The sequence below is a fragment of the Erithacus rubecula genome, assembly GCF_903797595.1.
Source record: "Erithacus rubecula genome assembly, chromosome: 22".
In the NCBI taxonomy this organism is placed as follows: domain Eukaryota; kingdom Metazoa; phylum Chordata; class Aves; order Passeriformes; family Muscicapidae; genus Erithacus; species Erithacus rubecula.
The window spans coordinates 5,890,336-5,917,681 of NC_136674.1; the positions used below are offsets into that span (position 1 = coordinate 5,890,336).

The following is a 27,346-nucleotide window of genomic DNA, read 5'->3' on the forward strand; positions in this document are numbered from 1 at the left end:
CTGTGTCAGGATGAAGGGGCGCTGGGTGGAAGCACGGGGCGCTCTGTGTCAGGATGAAGGGGGGCTCTGTGTCAGGATGAAGGAGGGGTCTATGGAAGCACGGGGGGCTCTGTGTCAGGATGAAGGGGGGCTCTGTGTCAGGATGAAGGAGGGGTCTATGGAAGCACGGGGGGCTCTGTGTCAGGATGAAGGAAGGGTCTATGGAAGCACGGGGGGCTCTGTGTCAGGATGAAGGGGCGCTCTGTGTCAGGATGAAGGAGGGGTCTATGGAAGCACGGGGGGCTCTGTGTCAGGATGAAGGAGGGGTCTATGGAAGCACGGGGGGCTCTGTGTCAGGATGAAGGGGCTCCCGGTGGATCACAGCGGCTCGGAGCAGCGCGGTGCAGCGCGCCCTCCGGGCGGCAGGCGGCGCTGCGGGCGGCGGCGGCGCGCTCCCCCCGGCGGCGGCGCTCTGTGTCGGGCGGCTCCGCTCCGTGTGCCGGAGCTGTCCAGCACTTCAGCAGGGGCCGCGCCGGGGCCGCGCGGGAGGGGCCGCGCCCGCGGGACCCCCGGCACGCACCGGCACCCCCGGCACCCACCGGCACCCCCGGCACCCCCGGCACCCCCGGCACCCCCCGCGGCCGACAGCCACCCAGCGGGGCCGGGCCCAGCGGGACGGCGGGGCGAGGTGAGGCGCGGCCGGGCCCGGGGCTGTGGGGCCGGGAAGGGAGAGGAGCGGGTGCGGGGGGCGGTGGGACCCTCTGGGGGAGCCCTGTGGGGATACTGGGGGCTGCAGGGGGTGGGGAAGGACGGGCCCCCCCCCTTCCCCCCCACCCATCCGGTGATGCTGCGGGCAGGGAGTGACGCCCCCCAGTGATGGGGATTTGGGGGTGCGGTGCTCCTCAGGGGGATGGGAATTGGGGTCTCCAAAGGGACGTGGATGGAAGGGATGGATAAGGCGTGCATCGTGTTTAGGTGCTGGGACAGCTGGGCACCCCACCAGGAGGGGTGTGCCAGGGGTGTCCCCCCGTGAGGTTTGATGCTCGTGGGGGTGTGGGATGGGGTGGGGAGTCTGGAAATGAGGTGCTTTTTGGGGCACGGGGGATCCCTCCGGGGTGCGGGTGTGCCGGGGACTCCCTGGTGCTGGGGGAGTGGCTGGGGGGGCACCCACATCCCCCTTTTCCGTGCTGGGGGGAGACAGGCTGGGACTGGGACAGTGGGTGACCCCCAGCAGTAGGTTTTCGGCTGGGAAGGACGGGACAGTGATGGTCCCTCAGCAGATGCGGTGCCTTGTGTGGTGCAGGAGGGAGACAAGACTGAGACAAGGTCCCCAAGCCCCTCTTTCTGCTGCGTGGACCCCCAGGCTGTGCTGGGAGGGTTTGGCTGATGAGATTTCAAACCCTGCGGGTGTTGTACGAGGGAAGGAGAGGGGCAAGGCTTGGCAGCAGGGAGCCACAGCAGCAGCTCAAGCGCTCATATTTTGGGAGTGTTTTGTGCTTCTCCTTCCCAGATCAGGAGGTTTGTCCCCAGGGATGTCCGGGCTATGCCCTGCAGGGGGCTGGTGGCCATGGCTCAGGGGGAGCAGGTGGCTTTCAGAGGACACAGGTTCATTCATTCCCTCCAGAGCAAGATTTCAGACTGGATGTGTCTTGGTTTGCCAGTGCTCCCACTGCTGTAGGGGTGTCACATGGGGGCTGGCAGCATTTCGGGGTGAATCAGGTTGATGGCAAATGTCAAAGACCCTCTCCAAGGGTGCAGATGCTCAATGATCTCCTTGCCCTGGCATGTGGATTCTTCTCTGACAAAAGCACAGGGACATGCCTGTGCTGGGGGAGGATTTTAGGATCAGTGTTTGTGTCCAAACACACATTGTCATCACTCTGTCCCACTCTGCCAGCATGGCCTCACACAGTGCCACCCTCTGTGTCTCACCTGCTTCCCCCTAAATCCCTCCAGTGTCCCACCTGCCTCCCCCTGCCCCAGGACCCATCCTGACACGTACAGGGAATGTTGGGGGCTTTCAGAGCCAGAAATTGGGCAGATTTTAAGGGAACCTTTGGTCCTTGGTCACTGTTAGGAATGACAAGTGAGGATTTTGCCAGGCAGAGGGGCGCAGGAATCTTGTCTTTGTCCTTGGTGCCAAGAAAATGGTGCTTTTCCCCTGGACAAAGGGTCTGGTGCCTCAGGGGCCAGATGCAGTTGTGGGTGGATGTGTGGCAGCAGGTCCTGGAGGCTGCTGAAGAGGGAGCAGAGGGTGCTCACCCCGTATCTCTGGACAGGGATGCCTGCAGGATGCAGGTCACCCTACGGGGTTAGTGCTTCTGCTGAGGGTCTGCCGGATGTGGGGGGGTCCCCAATCCCCAGAGCCTTTTCTCCTCCTCCTCCTTCCTGTCTCCCAGCTCCCGTTTTCCCCGGCCAGGTGGCCCGTGGCTTATATAATGTGCTCAAACCCCGGAATAGCTCCTCCCGTTACACAACCACCCAGCCAGCCACGGGGGGGATGGTGGGGGGGGATTCCCAGCTGGATGCTCCCCCTGCACTGCCTGTGACCCCCCCCTCTATCTGCAGTGCTCAGCCCCGGGGGTTGTTCACCGGGATTGTGTCCCCTCTGGGGAAGGTGACCTCATTGTGACAGTCATCCCCCTGCTCCTCCATGTGCTCAATAATTGCTTTTATTTGTAGTAGTGTTGTTACTCCCCTTCCTCACAGGGGTGATGGGCCTCAAGCTGACTGTGCTTCCTCCTGACTCCTTGCTCAGCAAAGCAAATGGCCCCAAAGGTGCAAAACCTGGGGTGGCTGTTCCTCCTCTCCATCCCCATTCCTTATTTAAGCACTCCTGATTGGGGAAGGTCTGGCAGAGCATTCCCAAGGGGATGAAGAAATTGTGGCCAAAGAGGTACAGGGCTGGGGATCCCATAGGAAAACCCATCACTGGATCCTCTGCCTCTCCACTCAGCATGGGGGGCAGCTGTTGTCCCGTGGATGTGCTGCTCCTTTCCCTCATCCCTGATTCAGGAATGGGATCACTGCCTGGGTCCTGGGGCTGCTCCCTATCATGGTGTGACCCCTTTCCCACCAGCTCCTCTCCAGCCAGAGCTTCTCAATAGCCAGCAGCCCAAGGGGTTCAGGCTGGGGGGGCTTCAGCCACGGCATTTTGGGGGCAGAAGTAAATCCTGACTCCTCATCCTCCATTGTGCCCTTTCCCTGGATCATCTCCAGGGGATCTCTGTGCCCACACCCCTGTGTGATGCTTTTCTGGAGGGGGACCAGTCCCCAACCCTGGCTCCCCATCCCTAAATCCCCAAGCCAGGAAGGAGCTCAGTTGCTTAGCAACTGTTTAGCTTCTCCACCAGCCTCCTCATCTATTTTAAAATATATATATATATTTATATATATATATATATGTGTGTGTATATATATCTGCACAGACGTAGGTATGCTCATGCAGCTGCAGCTCCTGACCTCCCAGCCAGCATCCATATATTCTTTACTAATTGCTTTAAAGTCTGTGAAGTATCAAATTTTGGTCGGGCAGCTATAGGAAAGCATGTCTGGGCTTGGGGAAATAGGGATGGAAGCGCTGGGACAGCTGTCACCAATCCATTCCCACTGTCTCTTCCCACGGGCATCATCCCTGTGGCTTGGGGCTGGAGGGCAGTGCTAACAAGCCTCAGAATGGCTGCACTTTTAAAGCTAGATTTGCCTTTTTTTCCTCGTTCTTGAAGGTCTGACTCACGGTTTTTGGCACTGGAAGGCAGCTCCGGAGAAGGTCAGCCCAATTAATGGCAGCAACCCCGGACTTTTCCTCCTTGTAACTCCAGCTGGGTGTTCAGGGGAGGCTGACTGCCTGGCCATAGTGTTCGGGCATATTTTGTGTCCTAAAAAAAATATTTTCTCCCAGCAGTCGCCACAGCACAGACAGGGAGCAGCCTGGGATGGGGCTGTGCATGCTTTGGGGCAGGGTTATGGCTTCAGTCGGTGGTGGTGTGTCCTGATGAGATCCCAACAGGGGGGATCACCCCTCTGAGTCTCTCTGGAGCGACTGGAGCATCCTCCCCTCCTCTGGGCTGTGGCTGTTGTGCTGGGGCCGAGCTCTGGCACGCTCAGTGCTCCAGGCAGCCGCCGTCCCGGGCTCGCTGCCCACATCCCGTGCCCGCATCCCGGCACGCTGGTGCTCGCGGCCGCCCCGGCTGGTGCAGCTGGATGTGGCGAGAATTAATGGAGCACCGGCCGGAGGCGGCTTTAATTAGCACCGAGGCACGAGGAGGGGGCTGGATGCCCGGGGACTGCTGCCGCCTTTCCCCAGCGAGGGAGAGATGCCGGGAGAGCATCCAGGCGCTGCCATGGCGCTCCCCGCGGGCAGCGGCTCCATCCGCAGTACGGAGGCAGAGCCTGCGGCACGGCTGCTCAGCGCCGGGGGCTGCGGCCGTGGCCCGGGGGCTGAGCGGCGCCCGAGGGGGGATTCAGCAGAGCCGGCTGGGAAGGGGCTCGTTCTGGGATGGGAAGTAAAAAGGTGAAAGCACTTTGGTGAAATAACACTCTTTCCCCCGTCATTTTGCTGTTCTTTTGGGCTGGAGTTCTGAAGCCATGAGCTGGACAAAGCCCAGGTGGGACAGCCCCAGGGCTGGGACATGGGGACGGTCACATCCTGAGGCCATCCCACCCCAGCCCACAGGGAGGGAGCTCTGTTCACAGCTGGGCTGGAAACCAGCAGCCCCAAACCCTGCCAGGGCCTGTCCTGGCTGTGGGACAGGGGCACAGTGCAGTGTGTCCGTCCTTCTGTCTGTCCTGGCACTCTCTGAGCTGGTTCTGCAGGTGCCCAGGTCCTGCACACCCTGGGGGTGATTCACATGGCTGGGGAGGGAGGGAGAGATCCAGCCATGGGGTGGAGGACAGTGGTGGAGAGTGAGGAGGAGAAGGAGAATGGAAAAGAGGGATGAAGATGGAAGATGGGGATGAGGAGGAGGATAGAGAGTGGGGATGAGGATTGTGGGTGGCGATGATGATGAAAAAGGGGATGAAGAGGAGGATGGGGGTTGAGGATGGAATTTGGGGATCAGAGTGAAGATAGGGATGGAGGATGAACTTCCAAAAGCTCTAATCCAAGTATCAGAAAGCACCTGCAAGCTGCAAAGCTGGATTGACCTCCCCAAGGCCCAAGGTGGCACGTAGGAGGAGGATCAGGATCCCAAAATACGTGGGCGAATGCCTGGTTAGTATGGGAAAAGAGGGATTTGCTCAGGAGTCTCCCCAGAGGCTCCAGCCCATTGTGCCAGAGGCTTTGTGCCCTCCCGAGTGGCAGTAAGGGAATTTAGATGCCAGCAACTGTCCCCAGCTACCCCCTGCAGCCTTTGGGAGTGTGTGGAGATGCAGAGCTCACCCCAGGACTCCTCCTCTCCCTCTGGGCGAGGCAGCCGGGCAGTGGCTGCCAGTGATTGATGTTTTGTGGGTAATTACTGCAGATAATGAAATATTTAACTATCATCTTTATTATCGGGCAGCGCCGAGCCAGGCAGGAAAGCACTGCTTTGGGACAGGGCTGTGCTGATGGGCTTGGTGCTGATTTTGGTGCTGGCAGAGCCAGGTGGTGCCTCTGTGGTGGCCAGTGGATTGAGGTTGTGGTGGTGGCAGCCAGCAGTGTAGGGCTGGCTCTGTTTGGCACCCAGGGATTTGCCTGGGGCACTTTTGGAGAGCTGGGGGGAGGGTGGTGGGTGGGTTTTTCCCATTCCTTTGTTTTTGTGATGTGCTGAGGCAGGGGGCTGGTGGCAGCTCCCACGGTGGATATTGCTGCAGGCTGAGGGGACACTGGGGTGCAGTACCACCAGGTCCATCCCTAGTCCTGCTCCAGGGGTAAGGGGATTTCTCCAGCTCCATCCTTTTCATGGAAACAGGGAACATTTCCTGGAGGATCTGCATGCCTCCCCCACCATTCAACATTCTCCCACAGGTACCCATCCAGCTGCCAGTTTGTCTCCATCTACCTGCCCAGCTCTATATCCCACACACTCTCAAGGTTTCTCAGCAATGAATTTATCCACTGCTGGGCTCAGGATCAGATGAATTCCCACTGGGGACAAGCAAGCAGAGGCTGCTGCAGAAAGCATCCTCTCCTTTCCCCTCTCCTTCTCTGAGCCCCTTTGTGAGGGAAGGTTTCTAAGTGGGGAGCTTGTCCCTTTCCCTAACTTCCTTCCAGGTTTTTGGTTTCATGTCCTGATGGGAGAAAGAGGGAGAGGAGCCCCAGGGCAGGTTTTTCTGCAGCATCTCTCAGGTTTCAGGGTGGGCAGGGAGAGCTGAGCTGGGTTGTGGGATGTCCTGGGGTTTGAAATGTGGGTGCTGCAGGCAAAGGGGAACTGGGTGACCCTCCAGGTGCAGGGATGATTATCCAGGAGTGCAGAGCCCTGGCTGGCTCCTGCTGCACCAGCGGGATCTCCCCTGTGCCTCTGTGGAAATAAAGGCTGCTGGCTCCTCTCTGCATAGTAGTAACAGGGGGGGGAAAAAGAGAAAAAAAAAGCCTTGTAATTAAACACTCAGCTGCTGTCCTTCTTGGGCAGGCTCATCAGGACATAAATGACTGTGTGGGGCAGCCAGTGGCAGCAGGAAAGTCAGGGATGTGCTGTGGGGTGGGAGATGCCTTCTGGACAGGTTGGGATCCCCACTACTCCAGGGAAGGCTCTAACAGCAAAGAACCCTCATCAAAGCCCCTCATGGGTGATCTGCATTCCCACCCTGGCTCTGTCCCAATGGCATGGCCATGGAAAGCTCTGAACTGCCTGGTATTCTGGTGGAATGGCACACTGGGAATGGCAAACCTTTCCTGAGCTTGAAACAGATCAATCCATGATCCATCTGCCCTTCCTGCTTTTACTGGGCTTAGGGATGCCTCCTTCCCTGGGCCAGTGTTTGCCCCTTCCTCCATGGGCAGCATGTCAGCCACCCAAGGATTGGCTGCTTCATGCACAGGAGATGACAAAGCCCATCCTTGGAAAAGCTTCTCCAGCAGGATCCCTGGGATAGAAACACCTCAGAGAAATGGCTTTCTGGCAAAAGCTGCTTCTCCAAGTCCAAATCCAGCTTGGACAGTGAGGCAGGATGCTCTACCTTTGCTCCTGATTGTTTCTCTTTGTGCAGGGCCCCTGTAAAGCCCAGGTGGTGCCTCTGCAGCCTGGTGGAGCTGGTGGTTAAGGCAGCAGATCTCCAGTGGGAGCATCCCATGCTGGAGAGAGGGCTGGAGTGCTGGGGCACAGCAGGACAGTGAGGAATGGGTGCTCAGCCATGCACTGATGGCTGCAGGGCACTGAGACAGGGCTGAGTCTGTCTGGCTGATCCAGGAGATTTGGGATCATCTCCTCCCTCAGGCTTGGGGAGCATCAGCCAGAGCCTCAGCACGGCAGTGCTGCTTGGAACAGTTGTCCTCTTCCAGGGGTTATTTTTGGAGCCAAGTGAGGACACATTGACTGTGTGGTGGGAAGAGGAGGCAGAGACACGTGAAGGTGAAGGAGCAGGGAGAAGGCAGGGGGCAGAAGCTGGTGGAGGTCCTCATCTCCCCTTGCAGCCCACACTGGGTCATAGCAGAGGGTGCCAGGCCATGGCCCAAGAGCATCAGCAAGTGTTTGCTGCCTGAGCCAGACATCAGGATATCCCACAACTGCAACCAAACCAGTGCAGCTGGGAAATGCAAGAGCATATCTGAGGTCTTTGGGTCCCTAGAGGACTGTGAGGCTGGATGTCTGTCCCTGCTCCAAGCCCACACTGGCTGACAGTGGGGTCCATGTCCTGCTGCTGCTGTACAGTCTTTGGCCCCACAGACACACCCTTGGCCAGCTTTTTCCAGAGCACCCTCCTCTCTTTCCCAGGAGCTTGTCATGGTGCCAAACCTCAGCCTTACTGTGAGGATGAGGAAACCAAAAAAGGGTGCAGGGAGATCTCCTAGTCACTGTCACCATCAACCTGCTTTCAAGACTGATTTTACCCTCGGGTCCAAGCAGGATCCCCTCACTGTCAGGAGGTGAGAGGAGAAGCAGGGCAGGGACTGACCTTGACTCTCTCTCTCCCTCCCAGGCAATCATGGCTCTCTACAACAATGGGGCTGACGTGCCTTCGCCCCAGGAAGCCTCCAACGGCTTCCCCCAGGCCGGTGCCTCGGGCACGTGGCCCAAGGGCGAGGAGGAGGTGCGGCTGGTGGAGCCCAGCGTGGTGAAGAAGGCGCACCGGGAAATCCTGGACCACGAGCGCAAGCGGCGGGTGGAGCTCAAGTGCATGGAGCTGCAGGAGATGATGGAGGAGCAGGGGTGAGTGGAGGGGACATTGGGGATGGGATCCTTTTGTTTCACCTTGTTATCTCCCTTTAAAAATACCTTGATGTGGGAAATGTCCTCATTTGGAAGTAAATCCAATTTGGGTGAAACAAAGTTTTAGGGCAATGCCTAGGAGTTCATCCACTTTGCCTGCCTGCAAGTTTGGGGTCTCAGCTTGTCCTGCAGGGAAAGCTGAAGCAGGAAGGAGGAGTGAAGCTGCTCATGGCTGTGCAAGTCATCAGTGCCACCTATCCTGTGCCCCACATGCCTGGGATGTGACATCCCAGAGGAAACCCGGGTTTAGTCACAATTTAGACTGGTTTGGGGATTCAGTTTGCTTTGTCTTCCTTCTCCTCCCTGGTTTTGGAGTGATAGCACCCCCTGCCCCCATCCTGCCAGTGCCATGGCCAGGCACTGCAAGCTGCTTCCCAGCTTTTGCTCTTCCCTTGGGAAACAAAGGGATAGGGAAAAACCCAAGGGGCTGAGAAACATCCCATCCTAGGTGGGCAGAAAGAACTGGGGAGCCAGAAAGGAGACCCCCATCCCTGCCAGGCGTGGCTGTGCTGTCTCTGCCAGCAGCCAAACATCCTGATCCTTCTGACAGCTCTCTAAAACCTGATGGATGGAGCAAATTCTTCAGCACACTTGGGTAGATGGGGACTGGTATCAGCTGGGGAGAAGGAAAATGGATTGAGGGAAGGCTTCGCCAAGGCTTTCATTAAGAGTGCAAGCGTGACCTAGAATTAAATTGTCTCACACAGACTGGAATAATGATTGTGCCTAATTTGTCATTATGGAAATAAATAAGGCTGACCCGGCGCTTTGGGGAGCCCAGAGCCTCCTGTCGGGTTCCTGAGCCCTAGTAGGGATCTTACTACTGGTAGTAACATTGCTGCAATGGGTAATAGCAGCACTGCAACCAGGATTGTTGTTATTGCTATAATTGCTTTGCTGTTATTAAGGCTATTAATAACACTGATGATGGTGATACACTGAAATGATAATATAATTACAGTAATAATCTTGGTCAACCTGCTTAATCCTCCTCCTGCTCTTCCTCTCCACATAGGGGCTTTTCAGGGGGGTTCCATGAGAAGGGATTTGCAGCCCTGAGGTTTCTGCCTGGACCAGGGGCAGCCTCCTGGCCATGGCCTTGGGGGAGTTGTTGATGAGGGCAGAGCCCCAGGATGGATGTGAATGTCAGCAGAAGGGGATCTGCAGGGATTTAAGCTCTCCCTTGTTTCCTTAAGGGCTGATGGCTCCTCCTGCCTGTGCTGTAGCTCACTCCAGGCTGCCTGCACTGTTATTCCCTGCCTGCAGGCTGGATTCCTTGTCCAGAAAAGAAGTGTCAGCACATTTTCTTTCCTTCCCAAATCCATTCTATATGTTAAATGCAAAAGCAAATGCCCTGCAACGGGATTATAAGCAGCACTAGGGGAATGCAGGAGGGAAAAGGCTGGTGGTGCTCCTGCCTCCATCCCTGGAGGTGGTGGGGAGTTCCTCACCTTGGCCTCCCCCCACAGATTTGCTAATGGCCCAGCTGCAGTGGCCCATCTGTCACCTCCTGTTTGGCCTCATGTCCCCTCTCCAAGAGCACAGGCCGTGTTCTTAGTGTGCTGCAAATGCTCATCTTGGGCAGACATCTTCCTGCTGCTGTGGGCTGGCTGATGTCCATGGGATGGCTGGGGCCAGCAGCTCTGTCCTTCTGGGGTGGCCACACTGCCCAGTTGGATGCACTGCCATCGAGGGAATGGAGCAGCATTCAGGGGTGCTCTGGTTTTGGGGCTCCCCATGCCCAGGTGCAAGGTGAGAGGAAGCAGCCAGGTTACCTCCACACCCCGTTATCAGCCTTCCTTCTGTGTGGAGTCTGGCTGGGGAATTAATGAGAACCTTTCAGTGCAAATGAGTTCGTTAATATTAATTCCCCTCTCCTTGCTCTTCCCCTTCATGGACACTGCAGGTGGGTGATGCCACATGCCCTTCTTCACCCAGGGGCACCCAGAGGGGCATCACTGTCCCCAGCACGGGCTGTGTGAAGTGCCAGCCTTGGGGACTGCAGGGCTAGGCCTGGCTCTGGCATCCAGTTTTCTGGAGTGATGGGATGTGATGGAAAGGCTGCCATGAGCAGCCCCTGTGGAGTCTGTGGCTGAGGACAGGGACACACACAGAGCCTGCCCCATTCCCTCCCAGGGTAGCAGTGTGGTGGTGACATGAGGTCCCCCACCCTCTCCCCTGGGATGATGCCAAGAGCATCATGGGTCTCTCCACTACATCCCTCTGTTGGGATGTTTTTAGTTGAGGAGGATGCTCAGGTGCCCTTCTGCAGCCACAGGATGTGGCACAGGACCACCCACCTGGGGCTGTCACCTGTCTCTTCCCAGGGACACCTCGGGGGTGGCAGAGGTGCCATGATTTGCAGTGGCTGTTCTCAGATGCCAGGACACAGTGATTAGTGTCTCCAGTTAATAACCCTCAGTGGTAGCACAGAGCAGGCACAGCTTTCAGGGCCCCAGAACATCACAGGGGGAGCTCATGATGGGACAGAGATGCTGGGAGTGAACCCCAGAATCACTGGCTGCAATGGTGGCGCAGCCAAGGGGGTTTGGTAGGCACTTGCCCCAAAGCCTGGGGCAGTCACAGGGAATGGCAACTTCATGGTCATCCTTTTCTTTCCCCCCTTCCCCATGTCCCTTCCTCTGCCAAGCACTGCTGTGAGAAGCAGGCAAAAGAGAGGAGGACATAGATAGTAGTGGCAGGGGACCAGCAGAAATCCTGCTGTCCTCCAGGCCCTGATGACTGCCACCATGCCACCTCCCCTTTTGATTGGCCCCTTGGGCCATGTGCCACTTCCAAAGGTGTAGAGCTCCTCAGCAGGTCCATGCTCCAACAGCAGCCCTGACCACATCTTTGCCCATGCAGGTACTCTGAAGAGGAGATCCGACAGAAAGTGGGGACCTTTCGGCAGATGCTGATGGAGAAGGAGGGTGTGCTCACCAGGGAGGACCAGCACGGGCGCCACATGTAAGTCAGGCAGCTTCCAGTTGGTCCATCTGTGCATCTCATCCCAAAGGGGCACGTCCTTGATAGCCTCTGACTATCAGTGGGCTGTGAGTGAGTGGGTGAGGGTATGACTGGCTAGATGGATGGACATGGAGAGGGGATAGAGATGGATGGATGGATGGTTGTTGGTTTTGATGGTTGGTTGGTTGGTTGGTTGAATGGATAGTTTTATTGATTTGATGGTTTGTTCATTGGTTTGGTGGTTTGGTTGATTTGATGGTTTGATGGCTGGTGGGTGATTGCATGATTTGGTGGTTGGTTGGTTGGTTGGTTGTCTGTCCAGTCAGCTGAGGATTTGTCCCTCTGAGGCAGTATTCTGTCTCTGGAGAGGTTAAAGGTTATCCTGCACTGGTGCTTTGGAGACCTCTGGGTGCTGTGCAGAGGCCAGCATTGCAATGCTCCTGTCACAGCTGATTAAACCCAGGTGCAGAAGGTCTCAATGCTTGGCTCACCCCACGAGCCAGGGTCAGGAACCTCATGGAAGAAGCTTCTCCAAGGAGATCCTGTATTGTTCCTCTCCTTCTAATCACTCCTCACAGTGGCTGATCCTGGGGAGCTGCATCTGCCCTGGAAGAGGGCTTAGGGCTCAAGTTTGGCGTCCAAAGCAGCCCAGCTCCTGCTAGGGACATGCCAATTGCTGCTCCTGCCCTGCACAGGACTGTCTCTGGCCTCACCAGGGTCCACCCTGCCTCAATGATGATTTATCAGTGCAACACTTAATGGCCCAGGTAGCATGGCTGGCCTGGCATGCACCATCCATCAGCCTGGAAACCAGGTCACTTGGGACAGGAATAGATGCTTCAGGTTCACTGAATATTAATGCTTCATTAGGGTCAGGAAATCAGGGCGAGGGGGGAGGCAGAGAAGCCATGGCAGCAGGGAGAGCCTCCCTCACACCACTCTGCTGGCACACCAGGCAGGGTGGCACACAGGGACATGGCTGTGCTCTGCCTAGATGGGGCACAGGGGCTTGGGACAGCATGAAACATTCAGAATCCTCCTCCAGGCAGGAACAAAAACAAGGCATGGGGAAAACCAACCTTCCCAGGTCACTGAGATCACGCCTGAGGTGTTAACAAGTGGCCTTTGCTGGTGGGGGCAGGAGTCATCTCCAGGGCATCTTCCTGGCAGGCTTGTTAGGGCCAGCACTGTAATGAGCACATGGGGAAGCCAAAGGTGCCTTGAGGTTACCCAGGCAGCCCTGGCTGTCACCTTTACAGGCTTGGTTTTGAAAAACGAAGGGTAATCATTAAAGATTAGCCCCAGGGCTATAAATAATAGTGCTGAGCTGGAAGGAGCAGTCTCACAGCAAAGGATTGCTCAGAGGAGAGCAAAGCCAGAGGCACTTGAGGAGGCTGGTGGGAGCTGGGTCCAAAGCAGGTGGCTCTTCAGCAGCAGGGATCTGAGCTGCTGGAGGATATCCTGCATGCCAAAGGTCTGTGCTGCATGAAGAGGCTGGACAAAGGGGTTAAACAACTTTAAATAAAGAGCCTCAGCCCTTGTGGTGGCTGGGAGAGTGCTCAGTAGAACATCTCGTGGGCTGGTCCTGCTCCAGCACTGCTCTGGGCTTTTACCACTCAGTGCTTGGCTGCTGAGACAGTGAGTCTGAACCAGCTGGTCCTGTTTCAAAGCCAGTGTGAGAGCTCAGCATCATCTGCATAACTCCCCTGGGAAAACTGAGGCAATGAGCAGAGCTGTGACCACCTGAGCCCCTGGCTTTGCTCTTTGTGCTCTCCCAGCTCCCGTCTCCGTGCGCACAGCTCGGTACAGCCCAGTCCCCAAGGAGAAGAGCTTGATGGACAGGCTGGTGGGATTGCAGACAAAGGCGAGCGTGTGCTGGGCAGGGAGGGATAATTGGAGCAGCACAAGGCTGGTCTTGAGCTGCTGAGCACAGTTAATGGGTGAGATGCTGGCAGCAGGCTACAGCATGGAGCACTGCCTGCTCACAGAGCAGAGACACACACACACAGAATTAACCCAGCTCCCTTCTCTCTTTGCCTCTTCTCTCCCCCTTCTCACGGTTGGGTGGGTGGTTGAAAGGTTGTTCTTACTTTTGGGACATGGCCAAAGCGGGAATCACTTGCAGAGGGCCTAGCAAGCCACAGCTGTGGTATAGAAGGGAGCTCAAGTCCTGCTTGAGCAATCATCCGTGGTTAGGAGGAGGGTGCCTGGTGTGTAGTTTCGGTCCAAGACATTTCTAATTAGGTTACACAGCCCATGGCCTGCCTGTGGCCAAGGATGTCAACACGTGCCACTGTCAGATCTGCAGTCTGGGACTGGGAGCTTCCCTCTTCTCAGGCAATGGCCAGGCTGCCAAGGGACTGATGCTGAGGGGCTGCACTTCCCCACCAGCGTCTGTGACTGCTCACCTCCAGGCTGGGAAGGGCAGAGGAGCCCACATAAGGTTTCTGAGGGCAAATCTCCCTTGGGAACCAAACAGCTGGGCTGGTGTGGTGTTGGGCACCCTCCAAGCCTGTCCCCATCTCTTAAGTTTCCCTCCAGAGCACCTGGATGTCCTTGTCCCTCCACAGGTAAGATATCCTACATCCCCCAAGAGCAAATGAGAAGCTCCCTGTGGGATTTGCTCCTGGGGCTGATGGCAGAGCCAGACCAGGAAGGTGAGGGCATCAGGGTTGGGCTGGGTCTCCTGAGACTGTCCTAGTCCAGCTGCCAGGCCTCTGCCAAGCCCTGCCCACAGCCCTGGTAGTCAATGGCAACCTCATGCTAGTTTCCATGGCAGTGGGAAAAATTAATGCTGACAAAGCCACTCCAGAGAGAGAGAGACCCTGATGGCTCTAGGCACAATGTCCCCCCATCCCTTCTTCAGCTGGCCCTAGGAGGGACATTGACCATTAACCTGCCTGAAGCTCCAATGCTGAGCTGGTGGCATTGCAGGGTGCTGGCCTGAAAGCCCAGATCATCCTGGGTAGTTCCCACCTAAATTTCCATGCTGGTCTTCTGCCAGCTCCTCTCACCTCATCCAGCCCTGCAACCCTCCTGGGCTGACCCAGCCTCCCACTCAGCCCCAGCACTCGAGCAAAGCTAAAAGGGGCTTGAATGAGGCTGAGGCTGGGCCCTGTGAGGAGATGGTGGCCTGAGTCTCACAGTGTCCCTGTGGCAGCCTGGTGGGGATCTCTGCAGGGATTGGGGCCACAGGAAGACCCTGAACAGACCTCACCCTGGGACTTTGCTATATGGGGACATCAAGAGGTCCCCAAGGTCCCCTGAGAATGCTGTGGCAGAGGGAATGTCCCCCAGCCGCTGTAGCTGCATTGGGGCTGCTCCCTCTCTGGTGGGAGACAGGGAATGGGGATCCCCAAATCAATCCTGCTCTTCCTCCTTTGGCAGTGTGATAGAAAACCACCACGGGGAGGATGGGGAGGAGTATGCAGTGGAGTACCCTGACTATGGAGAGGGCTGCCTGCTGCAGTGCGACTGCTCAGCCGAGTGCTACCGCGAGGACAGCGGCCACCGCGACTACAGGTTTGCCTGGATTTTGGGGGACCCATCCAGGGACACAGAGGCCAGGGCCTGTCCCTTCTTCTTTCCCCAACCCTGTCTGCTGTCTCCCACAGGATGAAAAGACGCTCGAGCAGCTCCACCTCTCCTCCACCCAAGAAGAAAAAGAAGAAGAAATCAGGTCACCGCCGGAGCCGGTGAGTCCCCGGCTGTCCCTGCACTGTCCCCTCTCTCTGGAGAGCAGCTCACCTCCCAGCTCAGCCTTTTCCCAGACTCTGGAGGGGCAGGTTGGGGGGCAGTACATCCCTGAATATGCACCCTTAAGAGATGCAACACATCTGCATGTACTGATACTGCAACACACACCCACTGCATGCACTGGTGGGACCTTGCCTGGTCCATGTGGGGAAGGAGCATCACAGGGCACAGCACCAGGCAGGATATGGCTCTGTGAAGAGTCCATCTACCCAAAACCTCACCACTTAGCACTGGCTGCCTGGGCAGGATTATGTCCCTAATGTCCCTTTCTTCTCTGCCTTTCCTGTGGCAGCAAAAAGAGGAAACCTGGCTCGGAGCGCAGGTGAGTGACCACTGGGCTGGGTGGGCTGTGGGGTCCCCTCTGGGCTTGCAAGGTCATGGGGCATGGGCTGGCCTCTATCACCCACTGTACCCCTCTGAAATCCTACTGGGAACTGCCCACCTTGTCTCCAGCTGGAGGCTGTGAAGCCCACGAGGTGGCAATGAAACACAGCAGGATTTGGACATTCCAGAATTGAAAGCAGCCAGAGCCCTTCTGCCAAAAGTCCCTTTCTGTCCCCCAGCCCAAATCCCCCAGGAAATAACTGCCATGTGATGTTCATGCATCCCATGGGGTGGTCCAGGGGAACCAATCTGACTGGGGGTGGTGGGACCAGATTCCCCTGGGCCAGGGGGAAGAGGCTGGGAAGTCCCCTGCTCCCTGCTCAAGGGCACCCACTTCCCCTCTAGCTGTGACAGCTCTTCACCCATCCGCAAGGAAAAGAAAAAGAAGACTGGAAAGAAACACAGACGTGACAGGTAGGATGGACGTGACAGCAGGGATGGTTGGGGATGGTGGGGCTGGTTGGGGCTGCTCAGGCCCTCAGGCTGGGGTGGGATTTTGATGTGGATAGGGATGGAAGCTGATGACTTTTCATGGGGCCATCACCTCCTCACAGCCACTGTCACCCATCCCATCCAAAGGTCCATCTTGGGGCCATCCCCCTGTCCTTCTCCTGATCCCTGGAAACTGCCCAGCCTTTGCTGCCTGCTGGCCAGATCAGTGTATCTTCTTCATCTCTGTCTCCCCTTCATCTCTTAGGTCTGAGTCAGGGTCACGAAAAAAGAGAAGACACAGGTAAGAGTGACGGCTACCAGGAGCCACCCCACTGCCACCATCTGCCAGCTTCCCCTGCCAGGAACGCCCTGTGTCCTGCCCTCCTGCTGTCCCCTCCCCTCTGCCTATGGTGATGGACCCCCTCACCCCATAGCTGGACACTGCTGTGTGTCCTCTGTCATTGGATTTGGCCACTCTGGCTGCCTGTGGGGTCCCACATGGCCCCAAATGTCCCCCTGAGGAGAAGGGGGCATCCCAGGCAGCCTGGCCAGGGCAAACCTTGGCTGTTGCCCTGCTCTGCAGATGCCCTCTGCCAACACTGCTGTTTTAGGGTGAAAGGAGTGAAAAACAGACAAAGGGTGCCAGAGAGGGCACAGGGCAAAACGGGTGTAGGGGCCTGAGTCTTGAGGATGCTGAGCAGAGCCAGTCCCTCCATTCTCTCCTGCCTGCTCTCACCAACCTACACCTGACCCCACAGTCCCCCCAAATCCATCTGGGATCCCCTCCACGATCTGAACCTCAGTGGAGCCCAACTCCAGACGAGGCAGGTCCTTCCCCTCGCTCCTCCCGCAGCCTCGGTGCCTCTGGGGGGCAGGAAAAGCCACCCCCAGCTGCTGCCCCCGCTCCCACATCTGCAGCTTTCGGCTCTTCCCGCAGGTCCCGAAGCCCCAAGAACAAACGGAAAGAAAAAAACAAAGAGCGCAAGAGGTGAGGGGCCGGGCTGGCGGGGGGAGCGGGGCTCTCTGTGTCCCTGCGTGTCCCCCGCGGTGGCTCAGCTGTCCCCCGGCCCCCGGCCGCCCTCTCCGCAGGTCCCGCAGCGAGTCCCCCGCCTGGCGCTCGCACCGCCGCAGCTCCTGCAGCTCCCACAGCGCCTCGCTCTCCTCCGACGACAGCGGCTCTAAATCCCCCGGCAGGTAGGGACAGTCCGGGACCCCCGCCCACAGCGACAGCTCCAGCCTCAGCGGTGGGACCCCGTGGGGTAGAGGGCAGGGACAGAGATGTCCTTGTGATGGACATCCTTATGTGGTGGAGGGCAGGGGGGTGGGTGATATCGGTGTCCCAGAGATGGATACTCTGGGGGATGGGGGGCAGAGACAGGTGGCAGAGCTGTTCCAGGGGTGGGTACCCCGGGGGATAGAGGGCAGGGAGGTGGGTGACAGTGGTGTCCCAGGGATGGAGACCTTTAGGGATGGAGAACAAAAGCAGGTGACAGAGGCATCCCTAAGACAGGTAGAGAGGGGAGTGGGATGGTGCTGCAGCATCTCTGGAAGATTTGGGAACATGGTCCCAAGATGAGGCTTCAATTTTTAGCTAAAGAAAGCACGAAGCACCAATTCTCACCCCATTTCTGGCTTGGGCAAAGCCTGGGCTGCAGCCGGCGGCTCTGCCGGAGCCGGGCCAAGGGCGGGCCGGGCTCGGGGCGGGGGTGCCGGCAGCTGACGGTGCGCTTCCCCTCAGGCTGAGCCCCAAGCGCCGGCAGGATGGCCCCAAGGGCAGCAGCGCCCGCTCCAGCCGCAGCCCGTCCTCCCCCTCGCCCCAGCGCTCGGCCTCGCCGCACCAGAACGGGCACAAGGGCAGCGCCCAGAACGGCCGCCACAGCCACGGCGCCGCGCTCCCGGAGCCCTCGGATGTACGTAGGCTTTTCTTGGATCACTCTTCGCTTCCCTCCCCTCCTCCCTTCACAGGACTGCCCCGCTGCTCTCCTCTCCCCTCCTTCCCCACTCGCCCGGCTCCCCGCCCTGCCCGGCCGGAGCGCACGGGGGAGATGTGGGGTGCAGGTTGCACTCTCCCAGCACTCACCAAGCCCGCGCTGGCTGTACGATCTCCCTGGGGGAGCCAGCCCATCGCCCTGAGGCAGGGATCAGGGCAGCCAGCAGGTCACCCCTCCCCTAAAGCCACACATCGCACTGCGGATGTCACCCCCCCGGGATGATGGCTTGGCAAGCCAGCATCACCTGCCAGGGTCACCACCGGGCTCAGCACCTCCCTGAGATTGACCCCAGGCAGCAAAGAAATGGGCAAAGCAGGAAAATTCTTGTTTTCCACCAAACCCAGCCCTCCCTAGTGCCAAGGGGTCAGCAGCAGTGCTCAGGACCCCAACAGCCTGGCCAGGTTAGGGTTTAGAGGGGATTTGATGCTGGATGCTCAGATTTTAGGACCGTGAGGTCCCCATGGCAAGTGACACTGAAGCTGATCATCCCCAGCTCTGCCTCAGCATCCCGAGGGTTTTACTGAAACCTCGGGGGCTGCTCCCTTGCTGAGTGAGGCAAATGCCTAACCCAGTGGGCCCAGGAGCCAGCCCCAGTTTAACCAGTGCTGGGATGGTGAGGAGCCTTTGGCTACGGCAGGGCCTGGAGGCAGGGCTGAGTGAAGGCAGGGCACTGCAGGACTCCACTAATGGGGCTCACACAGGTCCCCACTTGCCCCAGAGAACTTTATTCCCACAAGTGATGTCCTGCAGGGGCACTCCTGGGCTGGCAGCACCCAACGCTGACACCCCAACACCTTCAGGGCCAACAACGGGAAAACATCCACATCCCCTTCACCCTGCCCTGCCCAGCACCCCCAGCAGCACCCAGCACCCTGCCCACCTCTCGGGGCACCTCTCTGCTTTCTTCTTTCCTGTGGTTTCGGCTGGGGCGTGGGGGGGTTCGGGTGCCGAGGCGCCGCCCCCCGGGCGGGCCCCGCTCTCCCCCGCCCACCCAGCATCGCCCAGGCCGCCGAGCTCCCTTGGCTCCCCGGCACCAGCGGGACTTTTCTCCAACAACTTTCTCTCTTTCTCTCTCTCTCTCTCTCTTTCTCTCTTCTTTCTCTCTCTGGTTTCTATTTTTTATTTTTTTTTCTTTTTAATCCCATCTGTGTTTTTCTTTAGCCTCCCATTTGAAAAAAACCCAAACGGTAATATACACTTCCATTTCTTGCTCAGCAGAAGCAGGGACGAGGGGGAGGGAAGGGCAATGAAACGTGCTTTTTTTCCCGCCCCCTTGTTTTAGTTTCCTTTCTCATGATTTCTTTTCTTTTCCCTTGTGATGTACAGAAATGCAAATGATATATATTTCTCTTATTTTTATTTCCCCCCACCCCGTCGTCATCGTGTTGTTCTAGAATTTTTTGCTTTTGTGTGTGTTAATGTGGAGAAGAAAAAAAAAAAACAACAAAACAAAAACAAAAACCTGATGTGTTTTCTAAATATTTACGACCGCTGAACATTGTATTTCCATTTTCTATATTTTGAACAAGGAATTTAAAAGGGAAGAGAACCCAGCAGCTCTACACTGCAAAGGAGCGAATTGCTCTTTCCCTCCTCAAATTGGCCACTCCCCGGTGTCCTCGGCTGGATCCTGCTGCCATGGTTTCCTCCCTGGCTGCGGGATGAGGCTGCTGGGTGCGGGGTTATCCAAGCATCTCGCATCCTGCATCCCGGCAGGATGAGTGCTGAGCACCCTCGGTACCCAGCCCCGCTCCCACCTCCCCAAAAATCTCCGTCCCACCCCAGCACCCCCAGAGCCGCCGGGAGCCAGGGGTTGCCTTCCCTTTTAAATACCCAGTCCTGTCTCCATCCATCCCTGCTGCCTTCCCAGCCTTCCTCCTGGTGTCTCCCTCCTCCTCCTCGCCACACGCACCCTCCAGCCCCTCTCTCTCTCTCTCTCCGGTTTTCTTTGGGCCAACACAACCCCGACATCCCTCGCCGTGTCCCACCTCCATCCATCGCCTTCCCTGCATGTTATCCGGGACTTTGCCATGTTATAGAGTGACTTTTTAAGACTGAACCGCAGCCTGAATCGGGTTACAGACACCACCCAACCACCTCCCGCGGCCCCCTCCCACTCGGCGGCCGGCCGCAGCCTTTCCATTGCAAAACAAACAACAAAAATTTTTAAAAAAATATAATAAAAATTAGAAGCTAAAGAGATCAATTTTAAAAATAATTTTAAAAAATTCTAAGCAAAGCAAACGGGATTAGCGAGGGGGTCTGGATCACCGTACTAAAGAGTCCTGTCTTTTTTCCCATTCTGCCCTCCAAATGTGGAGATTATTGTTTTCTTTTTTTATTATTGCATTCTGTCACTGCCAATTCCAAAGGTAGGTATTTCGTCCACCTCTGCACGTTCACTTCTGCAGATGAGCCTGTGAAAAGCACCGTAGCTTGATTTAATGTTATTTTCCTCTTTCTTTCTGACTTTCTTTCTCTTTCTTTCTCACTCCCCTTTTTCTGTCTCTCATTTTGTCTCTTTTTGGTGGCTATATATAATTTTTCTTTTATTTGTATGGTTTTCCCCAGTTAGCTGCAAAGCCATGCTTCTCTTACGTTCTTTATTTTTATTTTTTATTTTGCCCTGTCCACGTAATATTTTTTTCTTTCTTCCCCCCTTTCTCTTCCCCGTCTCCTCGTGCTGTCGGTAGAATGCATTTCTGTGTCTTTCAGCCTCCGAATTTGTGTTTGATTCCATTCAGGGGCCGAGCACGGCTGTTCCCTTTCAGTCCCCCATTAGTGACTGGGTAATGAAGGCAAATGTAATTAGGGAGAAATAGGGGCAGTGGTCACAGGTAGAAGTGGGCACAGGGGGTTTTGGGGTGGATGGATGGGGCAAGAAATGAGAAATCTGGGGAGATGTGTGGGTTTAGCCCCTCTTCAGGAGGAAAAAACCCAACTCAAGGAAAATACTGAGGGAGGCTGCAGTAGGGAAAGGTTTAAATCTTCCTGCCTGGAGAGAGGCAGGTCCAGGACATCCCAATCTGTGAGGGGGGGACAGCATCCCTGCCCTGGCTGTCCCATCCTCACAAGTGCTAGTGTGTGTTTTCCTCTTAGGCTGAGGTCTTTGTCAATTGGGTTTATTTGGGATGCTTTCACCTTGTGTTGCCTTCCTGCACCCAGGGCAGGAGACTCCAGGGTTCTGGGTGGGAACCCTGCATCCCACAGCCTGAGCCCATGGCATGGCCAGCCAGTGCCACAATGCCCCCCTGGGAACGAGGAACCCCCTTTTCTATCTCTCTTTATCACTTCTTCTTCTTCATTCAGCTTCTCTGCTTTAATGTTCCTCTTCTGGGATGCAGGGCTGGGCATGGGCTCCCCTGATCCCCCGTTCAGGGGCTGCTGCATCCCCCTGGAGCAGATCCATGTCCCCCAGTGCTTGCAGGGCAGCTGGGCAGGGCTGATTGTCACTGTTAGCCTCCCCCTCGCTGCAGCCATTGCAACAGCAACTGGTTTTTAATAATAAAACCCCTAATCCTCCCATTTTGGCTGCAGCTAGCTGCTCTGTGGCTGGAGGGATTGGCTTTTCCATGGGGACAAAGAGGTGATGGGGTATGGATCAGTCTGGGATGCTCAGGGATGTGGAAGCATCTCATCCCTTTTACAGCATCTTCGTGGTGGGACCCAGAATCCCAGCCCTTCTTTTTTGGGGGAGGAAAGTGACGTTGAGAACACAGTGAAATGGGTGGAGAGAACCTCAAGGATTCACTGACCATTCATTGGTGTATTTGGGGCAAGGGGATGGTGAGGAACTGGGGTCACCAGCCCTGGGTGTGGTGGCACAATCCTGGCACCACCCCAATATCCCTGAACCCCCTTTGATCCCCTCAGCTGGACTCAGCGATGCCCTGTGCAGGATTCACCCTTCCAGGGGTTCTCAGGGACCTGGCACTGGGCTGAGGCTGCGGGAAAGGAGACCCCAAAGCACTCTGAGCTGGGGTTTGCCAGCTTGGCCAGGACTGGTGTTGCAGGAGCTGTTTCCACCCATCTTTTAGGTCTCGTGGTGTTTGCAGAGATGGGGGGAACACGCAGGCAGCGTTTGTGGCTCAGAGGAGCTCAGATATTTGGGAACTCAGGGCTGGGCAAAATCCCTTGAGGTCTCAGTTGAGCGCCTGGCTCAGGGCTTGGCCACGGTGGTGGCCCAAGGTTTCCCCTCCGTAGGAGAAGTGAGTTGGTTTGTTTTATTTCTCCTCTCTCTGGCTCTGTCTCTGTCTCTCCTCCTTCTCTCGCTCTTTCTTTCTCTCTTGCATTTTTGTGAATCTAATGATGCACTTATATTGCCCCGCTTTCCCTTCTCTTCATACCTTACCTACCTAAAGGAGGAAATGCCACTTTTTTGGTAAGTGGATGTTAACCAAGAGGGACTTAAAAAAAAAAAAAAAAAAGCTATAATGGAAAAAAAAAAAAAAAAGGAAGCAGAAAGCAAAGTCTGTGTGAGTGCTGATGAGGACTTAGCAGTTCCCTGCAGAGTCACAGCTAACAGCTCAATTGCGTGTCCAGGAAGAGCTCAGAGACATTCGTTTATCTCAGTAACGAGGACATTTGTGAAGTTTTGCTTTGTTTTTATTATTTATCTTATTTTCAAAACTTTTGGTTGATTTGGATGGTTTTTTCTTCTTTCTTTTTTTGTTGGTTCTTTTATGCCTCCTCGCCCCCCCACCGGCCCCTCCCCTGCTTGCCCTCCATTGTCGCTCCTGTGCCGTTTTTTCCTCGTTTCTGGATTTGTTTTAAGCCGAAAGCTGTACTATGATAAAAACTACCGTATCGGAACATATATCTCTATATATGTGCCATGCCTCTGTGTGAGCAGACCCCATCACCTCCAGCCCCCTTTGGTTCGACCCTTTCCCCTCGGCTCAGTCTGATTTACTCTTCCCCACCGCCCCACTTCCCCCCTCTCATCTTTTCTATTTTTTTCCCCCCATTTTCCTTCCTTCGTTTGGGTTTTATCCCCCTTTTTCCCTTCCCCAATCTTGGTAGGGTCGGGCGGGCACCAGGGTTTGCTTTATCCCCTCTCCAGGTGTTTTTTGGGGGGAGGTTGTTTCTTTCCCTTCGAACTCTCCTCCCCGACGACTTGGGGTTTTCTTGGATTTATTTCTTTTCCTCCCATCCCACCCTTCCTTTGGGTTTTTATACGATTTGAGTTCTATTTTTTTGGCGTTTTGCATGCGGAGGTTTGCTATGACCCACGTTGTTGAGGGCGAGAGGAAGGTGCAGAGTAGCGTCTGTGTAGCCTGCCTTATGCGATGTGCATTGACGTTGTGATCTGCGCCCCGGCCGGCGCCCCCCGTTAAAATCCCCTTTTTCCTTCTTTCTTGTCTTCTTCCTCCTCTCCTTCCTTCTTTCTCTCTCTCTCTCTCCCCCCCTTGCCAGAGGCCGGCCTCCGCGTCCCCCTCTCCGCGGGCTCACGGCAGGACGGAGGCCGCCGTCCCCCCGCAGCCGGGGGAGCCGACACGGCGCCCCCGCAGCCCCCGCTCGCCCACGCCGGAGCGGGCCAAGCACGGCCACCGGCACCGCTCCCGCAGCGCCTCGCCGCCGTCCCGACACCGCGGCCAGAGCAAGGGGCGGCCCCCGAACCCCCGGGAGCCGCCCGCCGCCGCCGCTCAGCCCCGCCGGCTACAGCAGCGACTCGGAGGGCTCGGCCGGCTCCCACCCCTACCACGCACCGGCCGGCCCCGACAGGAACCACGGCGCGCACGGCAAGAAGTAAGGAGTCCCCGGGATGGGGTCCATGCCCATTCCTGCCGGGATGTGGGAGCTGGGTTGGGTTGTTTGGGGTGCGGCTCTCTGCGGGCGCCTTAAATCCATCCATCAGCCCTAGGGAGCGGGGCTGGGTTGGGATGTTCGAGGGATGAGGGTGGGAATAGGGATGGGAAAGGGAGAGGGACGGGGATGGCAATGAGGACGGGATGGGGATGGGGATGGGGATGGGATGGGATGGGATGGGATGGGGATGGAGATGGGGACAGGGAAGGGATAGGGAACAGCCACACTGGGTCACTGCTAGCACACTGTGGGAAGGGTCATCCCTGCAAGGGATTATCGCACTGCGAAGGGCAGTGCCTGGATGGCAGCACGGGATTAGAGCATCCCACAGGATGCAGGATCCCGAGCAAATGATAACCCTGTGCTTTACAGGCAGGGTGTAGCCCAGTCAAAAACAGGTGTCATGTAGGTGTTCCTTATGGGAACCCGGGTTCCTGGCTGCTGTGGGGACGCCCCGCCAGCCAGGACGAGGCGCGAGGCGGGGCTGGGATCTGCCTTCACAGAGTGAAGGAGCGGCACCACCGGGGCCGGCCCAACAGCAGCTCGGAGTCGTCAGCCAAGCACTCCCGGCACGCCTCGGAGCGGAGGAAGAGCCCGTCCCGCAGCCCGGGCCAGCGCAGCAGCTCCTGGAGCTCCAGCGGCTCCCTCTCCAAGTCCCGCTCCCGCTCCCGGGACAAGAGAGCAGCACGCAGCCGCTCCCGCTCGCCCTCGCCGAAAAAGCCAGCCAGCAGGTGGGGGGACAGGGGCTCGGGGACATCGAGAGTGCCAGGAATGGGCTCAGAGAACGTCGCGGCTCGGGGTGGTCCCGGCTGCCCTGGAACTCGGGGAGGGGTCGCAAGTCATTGTCGGTCACTCTGGAAACGCCAGCCGCGGGAGGGAGTGTCATCCGTTCAGGGAACTGCTGTCACAGGGTGTCCCTGCGTCCCGCACGGGACCCCAGCACATTCCCTGACCTTCCTCCTTCTCCTCCCCGGGGTGTAGAGAGAAGGACAACGAGCCGCGAACACGTCACGGTGATCCCGATCCCGCCCGCCCTCGGCGCCGCTCCAGGAGCTACTCCCCCATCAGGAAGCGGAGACGTGACTCCCCCAGTTTCATGGAGCCCAGGAGGATCACCAGGTGGGTCCTGGCATGTGGCAAAGATTCTGGCACAGCCACTGCCACATCCCGGGGTGGAGCTGCTGCCAGCTGACCCCAAAGGGTGTGGGGTGGGTGGGCAGGTGGATGGATGACAGATGGATGGATGGATGGATGATGGATGGATAGATGGATGGATGGATGGATGGATGGATGGATGGATGGATGGATGGATGGAGGAATGGATGGACAGGCACACAGATGGACAACTGCAGTTCTGTAGATGTACAGATAGTCCTGAGGATGACTGTGTGAATCAACTGGCCCAGACAGATGGGCAACCAGACTGCCTCCAACACTGTGACCTTCTGATCTCTTCCTATTTCGGGCATGAAAACAGGAATTAATTTTAATCCGCCTGTGAATATTCCAGCAATAGGCACGTCCACAATCACGTCCCTTCTGCCCTCCAAATGCTGGTTTCTCCTCCTTGGGATCCTATTGCCTCAGGATCCTGAGCTGTAAGACAGGCAATATTCGTGCCAGACGAAACACTGTGTGCATATGTAGCACCTCGTTAAGATGCAGCGCTGGCGGCAGGGCCGTGCCGAGCCGAGATTACCTCCTTCCTGACCTATTTGTCTCTTCCACTATCAGCTAGGAGATCAGAGGGGGCTGGATTTTCAGAAATCAGCTCTGCCTCTTTGTGGGAGGGATTTTTGTTTTGCCTGGGCAGGACTGGAGTTGTCAGGAGGGAGGACAGGAGAAAGGACAGGAGGAACACTGCAGAGCCCAAGGGCTAGAGCTCCCCACAGTTCTCCCTGATGGATGCCCTGGAAAGAGAATGGGCTGAGAAAACTGTTCCCACCCCAGTCCGGGTGCCACTGTCTGGTTTTCCATCCCTCCTGCTCCATCTTGGTTTCACCAAGATGTCCCCAGGGAGGTGGCAGGGCTTGGCTGGAGAACACAGTCCATGGTCCTTCTGGGGACTGTTCACCCCATTCCCATGATCATCCTTGGGGTGGATGGGCATGGCAGACCCCACTCTGCTCGGGGTTCAGGAGGAGCAGAGCCATGTCTGTGAGGATGCTGAGGGGAGGGAGCAGCCAGGGAAACACCCCCAGCCCCCCTCGCCTGCCCCATAGCCCAGCCAGAAGCCTCAGGGCTTTGCCCTCCTGCCCTGTCCCCAGATCCCATCACGCCCCTCCACCATGTGGTCCTACCTCAGTGATGCCAACTTCTCCTTTTCCATTTCATCCCAAGGTCCCTCCCGGAGAGCATCGCCGCCAGCCTGGCTCCCAGGGTAACCTTCCCCCTTCCTCCTCTTCCTCCTCCTCCTCTTCCTCCTGGACCTCTCTGTGTCTCCTCACAACATAGGATGCCCTCGGCACCCAGCCACTCTCTGGTCCCACTAACACTAGGCTGGGAGAAGGGACAAGGGGCCGACTCCTGATGTCGCTGCCCCCTGTGTCCCCCGACCCCACGGTCCCCGCGCTGCCCGTGTCCCTCCTCATCCTCAGGCGCCGGCGGGCCGCAGCTCGCCTCCCGCTAATCCCAAACGTCTCTTTTTCAGCAGCTTTCAATCTTTGGTGTCTGGGAAACACAAAAGCCACATTAACCTGCTCACTTTCTGCCCTCGACGCTGCCTAATCCAGGACTAACACCCCGGGGGAGGGGGCTGGGGAGGAGGAGAGGGATGGATGGAAGGGGAGGTGATGCCGGGGGCCGCATCCCGACACCCCGCAGCCGGTCTGAGCCCGGCCGCTGGGACGCTGGGCTGCCCTGGGTGGATGCTTGGCCATGCCGGGGTCCAGCGCCGGACCCCCTTCTCCGAGCAGCCTCCGGGGGCCTGACTCAGTTTTCCTTTTCCATTTGCAGCGCTCGCAAGCGTCCCATCCCCTACTACCGGCCCAGCCCCTCGTCCTCCAGCTCGCTGAGCACCTACTCGTACAGCCGGAGCCGCAGCCGCAGCTACGACAGCTACAGCTCCAGCCGCAGCCGCAGCCGGACTCGCAGCCCCCCCAGCCGCTCCCGCAGCCCCAGCCGCAGCCCCAGCTACAACAGCCGCAGCAGCTCGGAGAGCGCCGGCTTCTGAGCACCCCCGACAGCCCAGCTCGGCCCCCTCCATGCCACCTGCGCCCCCAGAAGGGACGGGACCAGCGGGGAGGTGGAAAGGAGCCGGGGGATGCTGAGGATGGACCTGGCAGCGGGGGAAAGCACGGACGGGAGCTCCAATGGGTCCTTGGAACGCCCTGGGAGGGGGTGGTTCCTTCCCCCGCTCTGGGGTGTTTTGGGGTCGGGATGGGGAAGGGGAGGATATCTTCTTATTTCTGCGAGTGCCGGGTGGGGAGGGGTGGGGTGGGCGAGCACAGAGCGAGGGAACAAAATGCTCTGCAGAGACTTTGGGGCCAGTGGGTGGGCGTGGCTGGGGACACCCCCGGGCCCCTCCTGTGCTTATTTGGTTTGGTTTGACTGTTTTTTAGCACAAGAGCATCCCGGGAAGGTGGGCGGGAGGGCAGGCTCAGCTGGAGGGTGTGATGCCAACCGGAGGTGAGCAAGACCCTGTTTCCCCCAGCGAAGTTGTCCCCAGGGTGTCACGGGGGA

At 57.4% G+C, this 27,346-nt stretch overlaps 1 protein-coding gene across 1 annotated transcript; it reads left to right on the plus strand.

Moving 5' to 3' along the window:
• The first annotated feature begins 510 nt into the window (after nucleotides 1-510).
• Nucleotides 511-26,975, plus strand: SRRM3 (serine/arginine repetitive matrix 3). The gene is given in 18 exon segments (XM_079325236.1): nucleotides 511-667; nucleotides 8,038-8,267; nucleotides 11,193-11,294; nucleotides 14,682-14,816; nucleotides 14,909-14,989; nucleotides 15,343-15,372; nucleotides 15,780-15,848; nucleotides 16,132-16,167; nucleotides 16,804-16,854; nucleotides 16,956-17,060; nucleotides 17,605-17,776; nucleotides 23,273-23,326; nucleotides 23,328-23,360; nucleotides 23,363-23,497; nucleotides 23,499-23,605; nucleotides 24,169-24,396; nucleotides 24,647-24,784; nucleotides 26,621-26,975. Coding segments are annotated over 17 exon segments (1,917 nt in total). The 5' UTR covers nucleotides 511-667; nucleotides 8,038-8,043; the 3' UTR covers nucleotides 26,838-26,975.
• The last annotated feature ends 371 nt before the right edge of the window (nucleotides 26,976-27,346 follow it).